This window comes from Herpailurus yagouaroundi, unplaced genomic scaffold (genome assembly GCF_014898765.1).
Source record: "Herpailurus yagouaroundi ecotype Mexico unplaced genomic scaffold, PumYag 140, whole genome shotgun sequence".
NCBI lineage: Eukaryota > Metazoa > Chordata > Mammalia > Carnivora > Felidae > Herpailurus > Herpailurus yagouaroundi.
The window spans coordinates 79,606,956-79,626,531 of NW_024412395.1; the positions used below are offsets into that span (position 1 = coordinate 79,606,956).

The 19,576-nt window shown below is 43.4% G+C and overlaps 1 protein-coding gene across 1 annotated transcript in view; it reads left to right on the forward strand.

Annotated features, from left to right (window-relative positions):
* The window catches only part of LOC121030893 (aldehyde oxidase 2), an 86,857-nt gene that overhangs the window by 14,772 nt on the left and 52,509 nt on the right, over positions 1 to 19,576 (forward strand). The window contains exons 8-15 of the mRNA XM_040475799.1: positions 221 to 301; positions 2,673 to 2,817; positions 7,279 to 7,371; positions 11,282 to 11,433; positions 13,418 to 13,511; positions 15,517 to 15,626; positions 17,219 to 17,403; positions 18,078 to 18,252. Of these exons, the coding sequence (XP_040331733.1) occupies positions 221 to 301; positions 2,673 to 2,817; positions 7,279 to 7,371; positions 11,282 to 11,433; positions 13,418 to 13,511; positions 15,517 to 15,626; positions 17,219 to 17,403; positions 18,078 to 18,252 (1,035 nt within the window). The remainder of the gene's footprint in view (positions 1 to 220; positions 302 to 2,672; positions 2,818 to 7,278; positions 7,372 to 11,281; positions 11,434 to 13,417; positions 13,512 to 15,516; positions 15,627 to 17,218; positions 17,404 to 18,077; positions 18,253 to 19,576) is intronic.

The following is a 19,576-nucleotide window of genomic DNA, read 5'->3' on the forward strand; positions in this document are numbered from 1 at the left end:
TCCAATGCTCAACCAACTGAGCCACCCAGGTGCCCCTAAAAATAAAAATCTTTAAAAAAAAAACAAAACACTTTTATTTGGTTTGAACTATTTCCCATTACTCCTGCATTAGGAGAGTAGGAAAGTTATTACTATGTTCATTTTGCCTAATTATTGTAAAGAATTACAACAGTTTCCAGTTTAGCTGTGCTGACAAGGCCATCTTCTGCCCTTTATACAGATTTGCACAGACTTATTTGTGGAAGAGGAGTTCCAGCCCTTGGACCCTACCCAGGAGCTCATATTTCCCCCAGAACTCTTGGTAAGATGAGTTGAGTGCTTTATGTGTTTGTATAAATGTCACTGGTTATAAACTCAGTTTTATAAAACCACCCTTTCCTTCCTATGAAGTTGTCAAACTGTGGAAATATTTGATCACATCAAGAAGCCTGTCCTCACCCAGCTCACCAACCCTCCCTAGCTAATGCCCTTGACACGCTCACTGAAGCCTCAGCAAAGTCTCTTTTTCTTTTTTAATGATTCCATAATTATTGTCATCGTTGTCATCTGCAATGTCCTTGTTGACTCTTCCAAGCCATCCAGCTTTGCTCAGCTTCTAACTTGGTCTTCCAGCCACTCCAGTACATTGAATCCAAGGAGCACTTCCAGCCCTCCCTATGCCTTACCTTTCCTTCTATCAGCATCTCTCTTTCCTCTCTGGCATCCAGTGGTCCCATTCTATAAAATACTTATTTCTGAAGGGGTTCTGAAAGAGGTGTCCATTCATTCATTCATTCATTCAACAAACTTCAATCATCCAGCAACATGCCAGGTACTGTTCTAGGTACTGAATCGACAGACAGCAAGGAATAAAACTAACACAAAAACCTACCTTCAAGCAGTTGTAATCTGGTAGGAGAGGCAGATAATAAGCAAGATAATAGAAAGAGATACAGTGTGTTAGCCAGTGAGAAGTGTTAAGAAGGGAAAAGATAAAGCAGAAAAGGGGGATAGGATACGGGCCAGAGAAGATTTCTCCGAAAAAGTTTCAAAACTTTGAAAAAAGTTCTAACAGGGGTGCCTGGGTGGCGCAGTCAGTTAAGCGTCTGACTTCAGCCAGGTCACGATCTCGCGGTCCGTGAGTTCGAGCCCCGCGTCGGGCTCTGGGCTGATGGCTCAGAGCCTGGAGCCTGTTTCCGATTCTGTGTCTCCCTCTCTCTCTCTGCCCCTCCCCTGTTCATGCTCTGTCTCTGTCCCAAAAATAAATAAACGTTGAAAAAAAATTAAAAAAAAAAAAAAAGAAAAAAGTTCTAACAGAAGTGAGGGAGCAGCCTCAGTGACATGTGGGGGAAAAGCAGTCTGGACAGTGCAGACACCAAGTGAAAGGTGCCCAGTTTAGGAGAACACCTGCTACAGTCAAGGGAGAGCACAGGGTCCAGCCTGGCTGAAGCACAGTGAATGAGATCAGAAAGGCACTGGGAAGCAAACCATGAGGACTTAGGCTACTTGGCTTTTACCCTATGAGAAATGAGAAATGATTAGGGAGGTTGGACAGGGGAGGGGCAAGTTCCTATTAATGTTGTAATGGGATCTGGGATCGTTCTGGCTGCTGGGATGGGAATAGCCTGCTGAGAAGCACAAGAAGGAGCAGTAAGTGGGGGAGGGATGGAGGGAGAAAAAGAGAATCCCAAGCCAACTCCACGCTCCGCACAGAGCCCAATGGAGGGCCCCATCCCACAACTGTGAGATCACAACCTGAGCCAAAATCAAAGTGCCCCTCAGAAAAACAAAATAAAAAAGGACAAGATAAATGATAAAAAACAAAAAACAAAAAACCTCAGGGCCTGTGGGCAGTTCAGTCAGTTAAGCATCAGACTCTTGATTTAGGCTCAGGTCATGGTCCCAGGGTCATGAGATATCGAGCCCCGTGCCAGGCTCTGGGCTGACAACTCGAGCTTAGTCAAAGTGCTAATGCTATCCTGAGAGATGGAGGCCTGCATGTAGGTGGTGAGAAGAGAGTCAATTCTGGATATAGCTTGAAGGAGAGCCAATGAGATTTGCTGCTGACTGTGATATGGTGTGTGGGAGAGAGACAGACTGTCTCTGGGGAGAGACTGACTCTGACACTTTGGGCAGCTGGAAAGGTGAGTGGCCATTTACAGAGAAGGGGAACAGCTCAGGAAGAACAGGGCATTTTTTTGGTGGGGGTTCCTTTTTGGGAGCTTCAAAAAGAAGGGGATATGAGGAGCTCATTTTGGGAAATGTTAAATCTGAGATGCCTATTAGACATCTGAGAGGAGACATCAAGTTCTCATTCAGATATATGAGTTTGGATTTCAGAGTAAGAGTCCGGGCTGAAAATACTAATTTAGGAGCATTAGTACAATTATGATTTTTAAGGCCATGATACTAAATTATGTTCAATTAATCTATACTGAATTGTCATTGATAGGTGCCAGCTTATGTTGTCACCTGCCTACAAAGAGCTATATACCAAAAGTCTTAAGTTAAAGGAGTAAATATCTATTTATGGAAGTTCAGGCATTAGTCAGTGTGTGTAGTGAGTATCTTCTTAGTCAAGTGGACTTCAGGACTCCTGAAATCTCTCTGGAGGAATATACCTCCACTTGGATCTCACATAAGCCAGGATGGCAGGTGTGCGCATGTACATCCACATTTTCATTTGCACCTAGAGAATGGCAAAGAACCCAGAAAAACAAACCCTGACCTTCCATGGAGAGAGGGTTACCTGGATCTCCCCTGGCACCCTCAAGGATCTCCTGGAGCTGAAAGCAAAACATCCTGAGGCCCCTCTCATCTTGGGCAACACTTCACTGGGTGAGTGATTACAGCATTTTTCCTCTCACCGCCAAGCTGGTCCTCCTGTCCCCTACTTTGCTCTCAGTCTATAAAAACTACTTTTTAAGGATAAAAGCCTCAACCTTTATAATAAAAATAATATAATAGTATATTATAAAACATATATAATATACCATTGTATATCATATGATATGGTTATCTAATTATATAATTTTGTACCGTGGGAGTATGCAGCATGACCCCCTGAGGTATGGGGAAAAAATATTAGAGGGTATTTTGGGTTTTTTGTTTTTGTTTTTGTTTTGAGAGAGAGAGAGAGAGAGAGAGAGAGTGCATGAGCCGGGGAGAGGGGCAGAGGAAGAGAGGGAGAATCTTAAGCAGGCTCCATGCTTAGTGTGGAGCCCAATGTGGGGCTCCATCCCATGACCCTGGGATCATGACCTCAGGTGAAATCAAGAGTCAGACTCAATTGACTGAGCCACCCAGGCACCCTGAGGGTTTTTTTCTTTTTTATCATTTAGTTTATCTTGTCCTTTTTTATTTTGTTTTTGTTAAATAGTGAGTAGATATAATGGAAGTCTGTAAAATATGCATGGGTACATTAACAATGCACACCCACTTACCAGCTACACCCAGTTTAAGAATGAGCACTTTACCCAGAACTTTGAAGGCCCGGGAGCCCTCCCAAACCACATCCCCTTCCCTTCCCTTCCTCTCAGAAGCACTCATTAGTCTGAATGTGGTAGTGGTCAGTCACTTTCTTGTATTTACAATTTTACCACATATATTTGAGACTTTAAGCAATATGTCATTTACCTTAGCATATTTTTGAACTTCACATAGAGTGACATAGTGTCATTCTTCAATTTGCTTTGTTTGTTCAACATTCTTGGCCTGAGATACACTCATAGTGTTGCAGGTAACTGCTAGACTCCATTGTGTAACTACATATAATTTGCTCCTCCATTCTACTATTGAAGGACATGGAGCGATTTCCAAGTTTTGCCTATTATTAATATTCTTTTTTTATTATTAAGTTTTTTATTTTAATTCTAGTATGGTCAATATACAGTGTTATATTAGTTTCAGGTGTGCAATATAGTGATTCAGCAATTCTATACATTATTCAGTGCTCATCATGAGAAGTGTACTCTTTAATCCCTTTCACTTATTTCACCTCCCCCCGCCCCCCAGCCACCTCCCCTTTGGTAACCATCAGTTTGTTCTCTATAGTTAAGAGTCTGTTTCTTGGCTTCTCTCTCTCTTTTTTTCCTTTGCTCATTTGTTGTTTTTTTTCTTAAATTCCACATATGAATGAAATCTTATGGTATTTGTCTTTCTCTGACAAACTTATTTCGTTTAGTATAATGCTGTCTAGCTACCTCCATGTCATTGAAAATGGCAAGATTTCATTCTTTTTGATAGCTGAGTAATATTCCAGAGAGACAGAGACTGTGTGTGTGTGTGCGCGCACGTGTGCGCGTCTCTGTGTGTGTGTCTGTGTGTCACGTCTTCTTTATCCATTCATCAATCGGTGGACACTTGGGCCGTTTCTGTAATTTGGCTATTGTAGATAATGCTGCAATAAACATAGGGGTGCATGTATCCCTTTGAATTAGTGTATTTGGGAGGTAAATTTCCAGTGGTGTGATTCCTGGATCATAGGAAAATTCTATTTTTAACTTTTTGAGGATGCTGCATACTGTTTTCTACAGTGGCTGCACCAGTTTTCATTCCCATCAGCAGTGCACAAGAGTTCCTTTTTCTACACATCCTCACCAATACTTGCTATTTCTTGTGTTGTTAATTTTAGCCATTCTGACAGGTGTGAGGTGGTATCTCGCTGTAGTTTTAATTTACATTTCCTTGATGATGAGTTATGCTGAGCATCTTTTTGTGTGTCTGTTGGCAATCTATGTGTCTTATTTGGAGAAATGTCTGTTCATGTCTTCTGCCCACTTTTAATTGGATTATTTGGTTTTTGGCTATACAGTTGCATAAGTTCTTTATTTTGGATAGCAACAATTTATCAGATATGTCATTTGCAAATATCTTCTCCCATTCAGTAGGTTGCCTTTTAGTTTTCTTGATTGTTTTTTTTGCTGTGAAGAAGACTTTATTTTGATGTAGTCCCAATAGCTTATTTTGGCTTTTATTTCCCTTGCCTCATGAGACATCTAGAAAAATGTTGCTACAGTCAATGTCAGAGACATTACTGCCTGTGCCCTCTTCAAGGATTTTATGGTTTCAGGTCTCACATTTAGGTCTTTAATCCATATTGAGTTTGGTTTTATGTATGGTATAAGAAAGTGGTCCAATTTCATTCTTTTGCATGTAGCTGTCCAGTTTTTCCAACACCGTTTGCTGAAGAAACTGTCTTTTTCCCATTGGATATTCTTTCCTCCTTTGTTGAAGATTAATTGACTAAACACTTGTGGGTTTATTTCTGGTTTTCTATTCTGTTCCATTGACCTATATGTCTATTTTTATGCCAGTACCATATTGTTTTGATTATTACAGTTTTGTAATATAACTTGGAGTCTAGAATTGTGATACCTCCAGATTTGCTTTTCTTCATGAAAATTGTTTTGGCTATTTTTGGGTCTTTGGTGGTTCCATACAAATTTTAGGATTGTTTGTTCCAGTTCTGTGAAAAATGGTGTTGGTATTTTGGTTTTTGGCTATTGAGTTGTATAAGTTCTTTATTTGAGATACTAACACTTTTGATGGAGATTGCATTCAATCTGTAGATTGCTTTGGGTAATGTAGAGATTTTAGCAATATTTGTTCTTCCAACCCATGAACATGGAATATCTTTCCATTTTTCTATGTTATCTTGAATTTCTTTCATTAAAATTTTATAGTTTTCAAAGTACAGGTCTTTCATCTCTTTGGTTAAGTTTATCCCTAGATATTTTATTGTTTTTGATGCAATTGTAAATGGGATTTTCTTAATTTCACTTTCTGCTGCTTGATTATTAGTACATAGGAATGCAACAGATTTCTGTACATTGATTTTATATACTACAACTTTACTGAATTCATTTATCCATTCTATGATTTGGGGGTGGGGATTAGTTTTTAGGATTTCCTGTATATAGTATAACATCATCTGCAAATAATGAAAGCTTTACTTCTTCCTTACTAATTTGGATGCATTTTATTTCTTTTTGTTGTCTAATTGCTATGGTTATGACTTCCAGTACTATGTTAAATAAAAGAAGTAAAAGTGGACATCCCTGTCTTATTCCTGACCTTAGGGAAAAGTTTTCAGTTTTTCTCCATTGAGTATGATATTAGCTGTGGGTTTTTCATATAAAGCCTTTATTATATTGTGGTATGTTCCCTCCAACCCTACTTTGTCAAGAGTTTTTATTATGAATGGATGTTGTACTTTGTCAAATGTTTTTTCTGCATCTATTGAAATGATCCTATGGTTTTTATTTTTTCTCTTATTGATGTGATGTATCAGGTTTATTGATTTGCAAATATTGAATCACCTTGCATCCCAGGAATAAATCCCACTTGATTGTGGTGAATTATTTTTTAAATGTACTATTGGATTCAGTTTGCTAGTATGTTGTTGAGGATTATTGCATCTATGTTCATCAGTGATGTTGGCCTGTAGTTCTTTTTCTCAGTAGTGTCTTTATCTGGTTTGCTATCAGGGTGATACTGGCCTCACAGAACGAATTTGGAAGTTCTCCTTCTTCTTCTATTTTTTAAAATAGTTTGAGAAGAATAGGTATTAAATGTTTGGTAGGGATGCCTGGGTGGTTCAGTCAGTTGAGCATCTGACTCTTGATTTCAGCTCAAGTCATGATCCCAGAATGATAGGATCAAGCCCTGCATCAGGCTCTGTGCTGAGCACGAAACCTGCTTAAAATTCTCTCCCTCTGTCCCTCTCCCCTGCTCATGTGTTTTCCCTCTCTCTCTCTCTCTCTCTCTTTCTTTAAAAAGAAAAAAAACTAACTTAAAAAAATTTTTGGTAGAATTCACCCATAAGGCCATCTGGCCCTAGACTTTTGTTTATTGGGAGTTTTTTTATTACTGATTCAATTTCATTGCTGGTAATCAGTGTGTTCAAATTTTCTATTTCTTCCTGCTTCAGTTTTAGTAGATTATATGTTTCTTATGGTGAATATTCATATATGTTATATGTTTCTTATGATGAATATCCTTTATATGTCTCCTGGTGTCAATGTGCAAAAGCTTTCTAAGAACCTCCCATCCATTTTATTTTCTGGTTTTATAAACATATAATGAATGTATAAATAAGTAAATACATGTACTGGGAGAACATCCCTATAAATTTACTTTGCAGGAAATATGGCCATTGCTTTCATATTTATACACATTTATTACCAATTAAAAAATGGTATCTGAATATTTTTATGAGAAACTTTCAGTACCAAAAAAAAAGGCATATTCTCTTTCCTATCTGTCTAATACATATATATTTATTTATTTACTTTTCAGGACCTGCAATGAAATCTCAAGGACGTGTTCACCCAATTCTCCTCTCTCCTGCTAGGATTTCTGAGCTCAGTATGGTATTTAAAACAAGTGATGGTGAGTTCCTGATGTTCTTAGTAAAGCATTAGTGAACCAATCCCTGCACTAAACTTACACTTACCAAGTAGTCTGAAACCTCCTCATACATTTGTCTTGTCTGGCCTATTTCTAGCTCTTCATCATTTTTCTGATGTGATATAATATCCCATCCATAAAACCTTGCCATCAAAAGCTTTGCAGAATATGAGGTATTCAGATGATATTATTCAAGACCTTCTAGTCACATGCAGGATTCTTGCCTATAAAATGTTATGTGACCAAAAGACAATAAATTTGCAGTGTAATTTTGATGGGAAGACAGTGAGAGAACTAGTGCCATCCATCGGTTGAACAGTCAATTCCTAGGAGGGAGGATGCTTGCAGGGGAAAGTGGGAGAAATATCATCAGGCACTCAAATGCTACTTGTTTCATATGGACAATGGCAAGAGGTAAAATGAGACAAAGACCTGCCCAGGTAAACACCTCTAGTCACTTACAACATCCTTCAGGGCCCACTACCTGCCAATACTACTACATCAGGCAAGGTGGTACTCACAAAGTAGTAAGAAAGCATGCAGGACTTTGCCTTCTTTTACAAGGAACCTTATTTCACTCCTCTCCTCATCCCCCAGACCTCCTAGCATGTAAGTACATGCATATAAGTGCTCAATTCAATGACTGACAAATGAAGAGTGGGAAAAAAATGAATGAATGGGTGGGCCAGGAACTTGAGTTTGGGATGCAGTGGTAGTAATGACTTTCTTAACTTAGACAACAGAGTTAGAACTGAAAGTTTGAGTCAAGACTTACTGGCCATTGTGTGCTTGTGGGCATCACTGGTAAGCAGGGCAGGGGACCTACCTTGGGTGTATCACTGCCATCTAGGAGTCCAGCCTTCCTGGCTTCTAACCATCATCAGCCAAACTTAGACTGTGCTGCAGACCAGCAAGCATGCCCTTCCCTGACCTCACCCCACCCATTTGCAAGGGGAGGGACCCTTCCTGGTTTTGCCTAGCACTGCAGCCTCACAGCTTCAGGTTTGGGACAGTTCAAGTAGCACACCTAAATGTCACTCAGAAAATGAGGGGAATGTGCTTAGACTCACTCAAAATCTTGGTGAAGGCAGAAGGGAAAGAAGAGGGAGAGCAGCATGGGTGGGTTGGGAGCAGAGGTGACCAGTACAAACAGAAGGTTAAGACAGGAAAAGCCTTCCCTGACCTTCACCCCCGGCATCATTTAACCCACCACTTTCAAACTTCTCTGTCCACAACCCTGTCCTCAAAAAAATCTGAAATAGAGTAAGTAAATGAAAATAAGATGCTCTGTTTGAAGGAAAGGGGAGACTTCTCACCATCCCTCTGTCTCCGGACCGCTGTGTCTATGCCTGAGAGACCCCTTCAGAGCACAATTCATATCCCTCAGTGTAACCGCAGTCCCTCATCTCAGGAATTCCTCATGAGGAAGCCAAGATGCAAAAGGAAAGTAAACTTGCCCAAGGTCCCTGAACTGGCTGGTGGCCAGGTCACCAAGCCACATATCTCCCATTTCCAATTCAGAACCCTTTCCGTTAGCACCCTTCCTCATCCTCCAGGCCCACCCCAGGGCCTGTCCAATTGGTTGTTCAAATGGACTGCTCAGTTTGGATCTGCAAACAAAGTAGAGCCAGATTCTGAAATCTGAGGAAACAGTATGCCTTCCTCAAGCCCTCTTAAAATTAAAGTGTGAGTACCCTCTAGTGGCAGAATGTTCCTTCAGGAATATTTCTCTGGATTCTTGAACTTTTCCTAAGGCCCAGAAGAATGCAGGACACTGGTGAGGGAAGGGTACATTGGAGCCAGGTGTGTGTGTATGTGTGTGTGTGTGTGTGTGTTCCCCCATCCCAGAACCCCCTCCCACAGGAGTTAAATCTCTGTGACAGCTTATGTTTGTTTAAATTTTGCATGCTAATCCATATCACATACATGTTTGACTTAGTGTACATTTTTTTCCCTCAAAATCTTTAGTATATTAAATGCTCCAGAAAATCCCTGCATCTTTATCCCATAGACCCATGAACTCTGAAAAGCATGAAGTTAAAACAAAACCCACATTCTCAGAATCAAAGTTAAAGCTCTTTCCAACTACTGGAATATAAGCTAGGTGTTATGACCAAAGATGTAGTAAAATACGAATAGTACAGTAAATACAATTTTCTCAGTGCAGCTATGCCATGGCTCGCCCAAAGCCAGGGGGTAATGTGAGCAGTGGAATCAGAGCAGAGCAGACAGCTAGACTTTTACTCTCCCCTGGGGCTGAACTGCCCTATTTTATCTACATCAAATAAAAGATGGTTGTGCTGGTCTGTATGATGCTTCTGACCTTTAAATCAATCAATCAATCAATCAATAAATAAATAAAGTCTTTTTGTTTTTGACTTCTTCCCTACTAATAAGGCTCTGGGTCTATTAGGTAGGAGGAATTGTATGACAGGAATCAAGCTTGGTCTTCTCAGTGCTCCTGTGAGCAAAAGTATGGCCAGGATTTTTGCAGAAGTTAAAGACCAACCTCCAATGGACCCTGTGGTGAGAGGAAGCAGCAGACCATTGCTGATGGGTCTGGGATGGGCTCCTATGTTGCAGAGTGCCTTTTATGAAACACTGGGCTGCAATAGGGTAAGGACTCTAGGTTGAGACATTCCAGGAAGGAGTAGCAGTTTAGTTACCTTCAGGCAAGATTTGCTTAGTATAAAGAAAGTAAAGAACAGAGAGTAGTTTCCCTAATCAATTAGGTTGGCTGTGATTATTGAAGTCACAGGTATGTTATGTGTTATGTGGGTATGTTAGCAAAGGTGGGGGAAGTATTGTGCCAAGTACATTTTTAATATTGATAAAAGATAAAGCTATATGGGAGGGTAAAATATTCTCAAAGATTAATCTACAAGAGAAAACTCAAAGCATAGCCTGTGACATTATGAAAACAGACTAACTGCAATTAGAACCCAGCCCTGGAAGTGATGTCCAATCAGACTGTATGTGAGAGCAACTCATTCTACAAACCTGAGGAAGTAAAGGATTAATTTCAGAAGGCCAACTAAGTGATCTCCTGATGACTTGGGTGATTGCTTCACTTCAAAGATTGATCTGAACTTTTTTCATACCTATTGTGGGGAAACCCCAAAGCTGGTGCTAGTATCCTGCCTATATTCACAAGTATGCCTGCAACACCTGTTAATTTTTAATTACTTCCTTTTTCAGGTGGCACATAGCATTGCCCCAATCCTTCTGGATGCTTTCCCATCGCTTCTGCTTTTCTGGCCCCTCCCTGGGGACTCCCAATGTCCTGAGACCCAATAATACCCAAAATAATACTTGGGGAAGCTCTTCCCAGAGGCTATGTTCATTCTGATTACCTGGTGCCCCTCCTGTAAAAGATTTTGAGTCTCAAGGCTACCTATAGAGGTGGAAATCAGCAGTCAAAGCATTATTAATTATAGACAATGATCTGGGCAATTGAAAGACCTTTGCAATTATTTTAATGCCGTCAGATTTATTCCCCTTAATCACAAAACAGCTTTGCATAGCTTCACTGTGGTTAGTTAGGAGGGGGGTCAAGGAAAGCTCTAGTAGAGTCTGCCACCTGCTACTTGTCACTGTCATTCCTTCTCTCTAGCCTCTCTTTCCTTGCATTTGTCCAAAGGAGAGTATAGACCAGCCCAGGACTCCTAATCCTGGCTGCACAGAATTACTGGGGAGACTTTGAAAGAGCCCCATCCAGAGATTCTGATTTAATTGATCTGGGAGTAGAGTATCGGTGCTGTTTTAAGTTCCCAGTGATTCTCTGTACAGCCAGTGTGGAGAGCCAATGTACCAACTGTACACTAAGGCCCAGCACCAGGATTATAATTCAGTTGCTTCTCCAATGTCACCTAAAAAAACTTTTCTTTTCTAGGACTGACAATAGGTGCTGGCTGCAGTCTGGCCCAAGTGAAGGACATTTTGGCTGAGCAAGTTTCCGAGCTTCCAGAGGAGAAAACTCAGACATACCGAGCCCTCCTAAAGCACCTGAAGAGTCTGGCAGGACAGCAGATCCGGAATATGGCAGTATGTCCTCTGGGCAAATCATTGGGCACACTGCACCTATTTCTTTTCTTTTTTTTTTTTTAAGTTTATTTATTTTGAGAGAGAGAGAGAGGAAGGGCAGAGAGGGAGAGAGATAATCCCAAGCAGGCTCTGTGCTATTAGTGCAGAGCCCGATGTGGGGCTTGAACTCACAAACCACGAGATCATGGCCTGAGCCTAGAACAAGAGTTGGACATTAACCAACTGAGCCACCCAGGTGTCCCTACACCTATTTCTTAAGCTCACTGAAATGTTGAAATAAGCACTGGCAGAATCATTATGCAAAAAGGTCTCAGCAGATTGAAACAACAGGCACAATAAATAAATGTTTAATATTTAACAAACATTATTAAAAATATATTTAAAAAACGACTCTAAATCAAGTTCAGTAGAATAGCCAAGTGACAATGTAGGTAGGAGAAAAGGAGATCACAGTTTTGCTCATTTCATGATAAGAATGTCAAAGAAACTAATTTAGTTTTAGGCTGTATTAACAGAAGTATAATACCTAAAATAAAGAGGGTAGCTTCCTCTACTCCATACTGTTCAGACCACAGCTAGAGAATAATGTACAGATCTGGGAGGCACACTTTGAAGTCTGGCTGGTTTTGACCTTAGAAGAAAGCAAAAGAGACATAGGTTTTCAAAATATGCATGCTCCCTCTTCTACATACCCCAAATGGTGTGTTAGAGATCCTTGGTATATGAGGAATCAGGGGAAGAGACAGTTCTGTGAAAAAGCTCTTCAAATGATTCCAAAATGTTCTCTCTTCCTGTTAAGAACTCTGACACCTTGCAGCCTGGCAAGGAGATCATGGCAGGAGAGTAAGGGCTTGGAAACCACATCAGAAAGAGGAATGGTGGGGGTTGGGGCAGTCAGAGAGACCATGAGAGCTGCCTTCAAATATTTTTTTAAGTTTATTCAAAGGCAGAGAGAGAGGGAGAGAGAGAATCCCAAGTAGGCTCCTCTCTGTCAGTATGGAGCCTAATGCAGGGCTCGAACTCACAAACCATGAGATCATGACCTGAGCTGAAATCAAGAGTCTGATGCTTAACTGACTAAGCCACCCAGACCTCCTGCCTTCAAATACTTATAGACTCATGAAGACAGATGTGATTTATTTGATATAACCACAAAGGGTAGAGGTAGAAGTATGACTGATAGGGGAAAGTCCAGGGAGACAGAATTCAGCTCAGTGGAAACAAGAACTTTAAAATCAAGCTGTTGATAGAGAATCAGGGATTCCCTGTCTTCACCCATGTTCCAGCCCAGCCCTCAGCAACCAAGATGGTCACTGTAGATTCCATCACTATGTGGGGAGGAGAGTATTAGGTTGAATGGCCATTTTCCTCCCAAGTTCTGAGATGTTATAGGCTCAACCAGATCTAAGAAGGGGCAACTGTCTCTCAGATGCCCAGAACCCCAACACACCTGTATGAAGTCTGGCCATTTCAGGGGCAGAGTTAGATGTGGCTGAGGTCCTATGTACCAAAGGCAGGACGGCATCTTTGTAGCTGATACCACAGCCATCTGTGCTGTGGCCAAGGCTGAGTAGGGGGTGGTTCAGAGTGGGCCATGGAGACCCACTGTTTAGGTTGGAATCCCAGTCCTGCCCCTTCCTAGCTGGGACACCATGGTCAAATTTCATCATTTCTCTATGCTGAGTATCTTCAGCTGAAAAATGGAGACAATGGCATCAGTCTCACTGGGTTAAAAAAAAGTAAGTAAGTGTGTGTAAAGAAGTAGAACATACCAAATGCTGTGTGAGTGTTGGTTACTATCAGTTCCTGTCCCATCCAAAGTAGTGGGTGAGAGGTTCCTTCCAGACTGTCTGAATGGAGTCTCTCTACCAAGAGGACCAAGATCCCTTGTGACACTTTTACTACAAGAGGACCTTAAGCAGGTGCCTGTGGGGCCTAGGATCTGAGGAATAGAATGACCAAGGCAATAACTCTTTCTTTTTAGTCCTTAGGGGGACATGTTATAAGCCGACATTGCTATTCGGATCTGAATCCAATTTTGGTTGTGGGCAATGCTACCCTCAATCTGATATCAGAAGGTAAGCTACCCCAGAACATTCTAGATTGCACCTAAGATTTTTTGTCTTTCTTTTTAAGGAATTGGTATAAGTCAGAGCGCTGATCTCTGGCTCTTAATCCACCATGGGAAGCTCAGGCTCCTAGAGGAAGGCGCACTGATACAAGGGAGTGGCTAGTGCTTCCTTCTGGCACCACTGCCCATGTACACACAACATTCACCCCACCATAGCCGTGTGACAGCCAGGGGTGGTGTGCAGAGGCTGAGGTGAAGGCTGTCTGCTGTCTGAGGACTGTTGTCTACTCTCCTTCATTCCTATTCCCCTCAGTTGCTGTGTGAGAAGCCACAAGTCTGGGGAAGACACACAACAAACACCATGGGCCCTCTAGGGACAGAAGGAAGACAATGATGAATTTTACATGCTGGCTGAAAGGACCATTCCCTGGGGCTGCTCCATGCAACACTACCCTTGTCTTCCTGGAAACACTCAGCTCTCTCCCTGCCTCCACTGCTCCAAGAATGCTGACGTACCCCTTTACTGGGCACTAACTGTATGCCAGGCTGTATTGGACATCTTATACACAGCATGACTAGTCCAACCAACCACCCAGCTGTCACTTGTAGAGACAGGCACAGGATGGGAACCATCATCTGCATCAGGCTCCCTCTCCAGGGCCTCTGGCTCTCCCTCCCATCACTTCTCCTGGTCCTTCACCCACAACCCATCAAATATACACTCCTTCTGTCCCTCCCACTTGGCCAACCAGTCATTTACCCCTCCTATGGGTGGACCGGACCCAGGCACTAGGGTGCAGGGAAGAAATCACAATCTGCTCCCCACATGAACTTCAGGGGTGTATCCAACCAGGAATTATATCACAGGCAATGTAACCCTCCCAAGGGGTTTGTTGGCCATAATACTATCCCATCCCTAACTGGTGGGAAGTGCTGGGAGAGCCTTTGTGCAGAGGAAAAGCTCGCACACCCTTATTCAGCTTTGCATGGGGCCCGCCCAGGAGGGAGGAGAGGAAAGGCCTCACCCTGGCCTGGCCTGGCCTGGTCAGCCATTTTCCTGAGTCCTCCCAGCCTGTGGCTGAATGTGACCCCAACCTGACCCCCAAACACCAGAAAAGAAGAAGCCAAAAATCTGGGGCATCAGGATAGCAAGGATATCCTGGCCTGCATGCAGGGCCTTCTACTACATTAGCAGTAGTGTTCTTCTACTGGAGGTTGGTGGTTACCTTTGGCTTAAGGTCTGTGCTTTTCCAGCTCTGCCAAAGCCACCTCCACCCTGAGCGCAATGTTTCTCTGGTGCTGGTAGATGAGCTCACTGACCTAGCAGCAGGGCAGGCCAGCAAAGGTCAGCAGGAGCTCCATCTGGGGTTCTCCTGCTTCCTTCTCAACTACCCCTACGTTCCAATCAACATTTTGCCTCTTTTGCCACGAACAGAATCCATCTCAGATTCGCTGGGCTGTAGTTTGATCTCCTCATGGCACCTGCTGCGGAGCCGCAAACCACTTTTTAAAACCAGAGGGCCCTGCTCTGACCACTAAATTATAACACTGGGCCAAACGGAGGGTTTGTGAATTGCTCACTTTGTTTGAAAGATGTAGGTCTCCAGTTTAGATGCCAACAGCAGCAGCAAGAACAAAAAGAAATGCAATGACTTGAGCTCTGTTAATAGTGGAAATAAACTCTGTCTCCACTGAAGCCATGCCCTTACCTTGATCACAGTAGTGAATGAGTTAGATTTAGTTAACCAGCTTCTGCCTAAAGATGAAAATGGTGCCGGCATGACAGGCCTTGGAGGTGGCAGGAGACCCTGTCCACATAGCACGTATGCAGAGACGAGTAAATGTCAAGAGGCCCTGCTAGTCCTGTCTGTGCAGGGGAGTGGGGGAGCCCTGGACTGCATCACTCTGTGCAGAGGGAGGTGACCTTTCCTCCTTGCTGCTGACATTTAAGGGTACAGAATAATCCGGCATTCCTCACTGCAACCATGCAGAAATGTCATTTTCTTCGACAGAAGGTACACGGCAGATCCCTCTAAATGACCATTTTCTTGCTGGGTTGGCAAGTGCAGACCTTAAGCCAGAGGAAATTTTGGAATCTGTGTACATCCCGCACTCTCAAAAGGTAAGAATTCTGCTGGTTGCTTTTAAGAGTTTGTTTTTCCCTTTTCATGACAGAGAGCAGTCATCTTCAGAAATCTGAAAACAGATGGAAGGAAAATGACTGCCCTGAAAATCTGTTTCCTGTCCACTGTGGACTGGCCTAGCACCAAGGCCCTCAGACACCCTCGGGCAAGCAGCTCCGGGCTGTGATTTGGGGTTGTTGTTTCAGCTGTGGGGTGGGGCCTGCTGAGGGCATGTGGTTGTGCTTCCACACCCCTTTATGTCTACAGATCGACTCTGGGAGGCGGAAATTAAAGCTCTCTGGCTGTGGACGAGCTTCTCCGCCTGACCCACAAAGAGGTGGAAGCTGGAACAGGGTCTCCCCGCTTCCCACTCTAGCTAACGCCAACAGCTCACAGGAACAAGAGGACCTCCAGATGTTTGCTAACACAGGATGTCTGGGATTGATGTGGCCACCCAGCTGGCTTTTGAGTGGGGCCTCTGTCTTCACTCAATGCTCCGTGTCTCTCCCCAAAACCATACCCGAATCCAAGAGGATGGTCTCCCCAGAAAGAGGCAATTCAACACACACACACACACACACACACACGCACACAATGGTGAAAAGCCAGGAGTTAGCTTAGTTATGTGGGAGGTCTCATGTTAAGTCATGTTTTCAGCGTGTATGATCTTCATTTATTTTTCCTTTGAAATGGAAACTTTGAAATGTGTTCTAATCCAAAGTGCATCAGGGAAGGCCCAAGACGGAAAAGCAGGCAGGCACAAACACAGCACCCTTGGTGGACGCACAGATGGAAACACACTTGAGGCATAGGCCTTCGCCATTAACCTCATGTTGCAACATCAGCAGGTCACGGTGCCAAAGACCCCAGTGGGGCAGCCATTACCCTCCCGACTCTCATTCCTGATACAAGATTCCCTAGTGCACTGTCAAAGTTCTATTCAACTCTTTTATGACCTTTGCAAAGTGGAAAAACAGTCATTTCTACAAACCAAAAATGTAGCGGGTCTCTTTCGCACTTCAAGCAAATCACATTTAAAAGCACCTGTGTTGGGGTGCCTGGGTGGCTCCGTTAAAGCTTCCAACTTCAGCTCAGGTCAAGATCTCACAGTTTGTGAGTTCGAGCCCTGCATCAGGCTCTGTGCTGACAGCTCAGAGGCTGGAGCTTGCTTCAGATTCTGTCTCCCTCTCTCTCTGCCCCTCCCCAACTAGTGCTCTGTCTCTGTCTCTCAAAAATAAATGAATGTTAAAAATGCCTGTGCTGGGAGGGTTCCTGCATCCTCAGAGGGCAGAGGCATCTGAAGGCTAGAGGCAAGAGCACCTAGAAATAAGAGCACCTGGAAATGATCCAGGTATCCTGGCCTCAGGAAAAGTGCACAGTGATCCCTGTTCCTTAAGGGCATTGGACACTGGGGATAGATTCCATTCTCACTATGAATGAGAAGCCAGCCAACTTGTCCTCTAATTGTGCCAAGTATCTTTCGTGCCCCGTTAGATGGAGTCTAAGTGATTAATTAGTGGCACCAAGAAGCAGGAACCATGCTCTCACTTTTGACATGTCAAGTAACCCCAAGTGGTTCTTGTGTCCACAGTGGGAATTTGTGTCAGCCTTCCGACAGGCTCAGTGCCAGCAAAATGCCTTGGCCGATGTGAGTGCTGGCATGCGAGTCATTCTTGAAGAAGCCACAGACACCATCAAGGAGCTGAGCCTCTCCTATGGAGGGGTTGGGGAAGCCACAATTGGTGCACATAAATCCTGCCAGCAGCTCATAGGGAGGTAAGCGATGAACCCTGCACCCCAAAGGTGAAACGTGACATCAAAAACAAAGAACAAGTAGAAGTTTGGCTCTGGCAAGGGTTGTTAATGCCCTGGGAAGATGTGAACTCCTATATATAGAATCACTGCTTGTTCTTTCTGCAATTTTGCTTATAAAGCAAACCTCACTTGACTTTGACTAATTAGGGGCTGCTCCTTGGGGAAAGGCCACTACAACAATGACCCATGACTGTGCTCTGCCCCAGTTCTCATGTGCACATCAGCACTCCTACAGACCCACACCAAGCAGGGTCCAAGTGTACCTAGTGCCGCTGCTGTGCGGGGACCTTTTGTTTCTTCCTCAGTAGAGGGCGGTCCGGTTCATAATGGAATTGGCCCTCATGATCTGTTTGTGTAATGTCTGGTTCCAGCATGTTCTGGCCCTTGAACATGCTTGGTTCATGTTGCAATGAAACAGGGCCCATCCTCACCCTGCCATGACCCTCAGGCCACTTGGTGCAGCTTCCCAGGCCTAGATTTTCCTAAAGGGCTTGGTTAGATGATTTCTGAGTTCCCTTCCAACTCATAAAAGGAGACTCCAGGTTCTCTAAATTGTTATTATCCAGTAGCTGGCACATGCCGTATGATCGAGACTGCCCTTTGACTTGTCCCTTTCCCACATCCAACCCCAACAGGCCCTGGAATGAGCCAATGCTGGAGGAAGCTTGCAGGCTGCTTCTGGAAGAGGTCTCCCTCCCAGGCTGGGCTCCAGGGGGAAGAGTGGAATTCAAGAGGACTTTGGTGGTCAGCTTCTTCTTCAAATTCTACCTAGAAGTTCTGCAGGAACTGAAGAAGCTTGCAAAAGTGTCTGTAAGTGTTCTGGCTTTTATGTGCCCCTTGCAGCCACAGCTCCCAGCTTTTCCACTACTTTTGCAAACTGTCTTGTGGGCAGCCTGTGCATGACCTGTCACCTGTTCTGAGTCAGGCCTTGTCAGTTCCCAGCCCTCCTTCCTTCAGGGATTCAGCCCTGAAGGGCTACCACATGAGGCTCAGGATGCCACACTGTCTTCAGTTCACAGATGTTCACTACATGCCCTGAGCAATGAAACGTTACAGTGCCCCTGCCTCCAGTGTGCCATTTCTTTTTCTTTTAAAATCAGCTTTACTGGGGGCACCTGGGTGACTCAGTGGGTTAAGCATCTGACTCTTGATTTTGGCTCAGGTCATGATCTCACAGTTTGTGAGATCAAGTCCCACATTGGGCTCTGTGCTGAAGGTGCAGAGCTTGCTTGGGATTCTCTGTCTCCCCCTTCTCTGCCCCTTCCCCTGCTTGTACTCTCTCTCTCTTTCTCTCAATCCCTCTCAAAATAAATAAACAATTTAAAAAATAATAAAATCAACTTTACTGAAATATAATTACATGTAATAAAATGCACCTATTTATACTCAATGAGTTTTAACAGATGTGTAAACCCATGTAGCCACCACCTCAAACAAGGTATAAAGCATTTTCATCACCCCAAAAAGTACCTTTTGGCCTCCCACCCCTGCCCCCAGGCAACCACTCATCTGCTTCATGGCAGATTAGGTTTGCCTATTCTAAAATTTAATATTCAACATAAAATGTAAAATAAAATTTTATTTTTCAAAATATACTAAAATTTTATTTGTATGCAAATATTTAAGTGGCTTCTTTCTAGATTTTTTTTTTTTTTTGTATACTTCTGGAATAAGTTAAGCAAGGCAAAACATTCTCTTTCTCTCCCTCTCTATTTCCTTCCCAGACCAGGATTATAACCCTCGCCCTACCTCGTACCCCCTGTTTCAAACCACACCCTACCCCAACACTCCTCAAGTCACCTCAAGTGTTCAATTTTCATTACGCGGACGTAGACCCTGACCAACCACATCCACCAGGGTAATAATCACTGCCATTTAATTTCGGAATCAAGACATTTGGTATGTTTCAGACACCCAGAGAGCCTTCTCAATTTTACTGATGAACTGCTGAGTTGCTGAGAAAAACAAGCAGGATGTGGGCTCTTTTGTGTACAGTGAACTCCAGCTCATTCTGGGATGGCATCTCTGTCCCCCAGTGTTCCAGCTTGTCCTGCCTTTACCCAGCTCACTGACAGGCCTCTCCCTCCTCTGGGTGGCTAGGGGATCAGATTCAAACCAGTCCATCCAGTTCCTC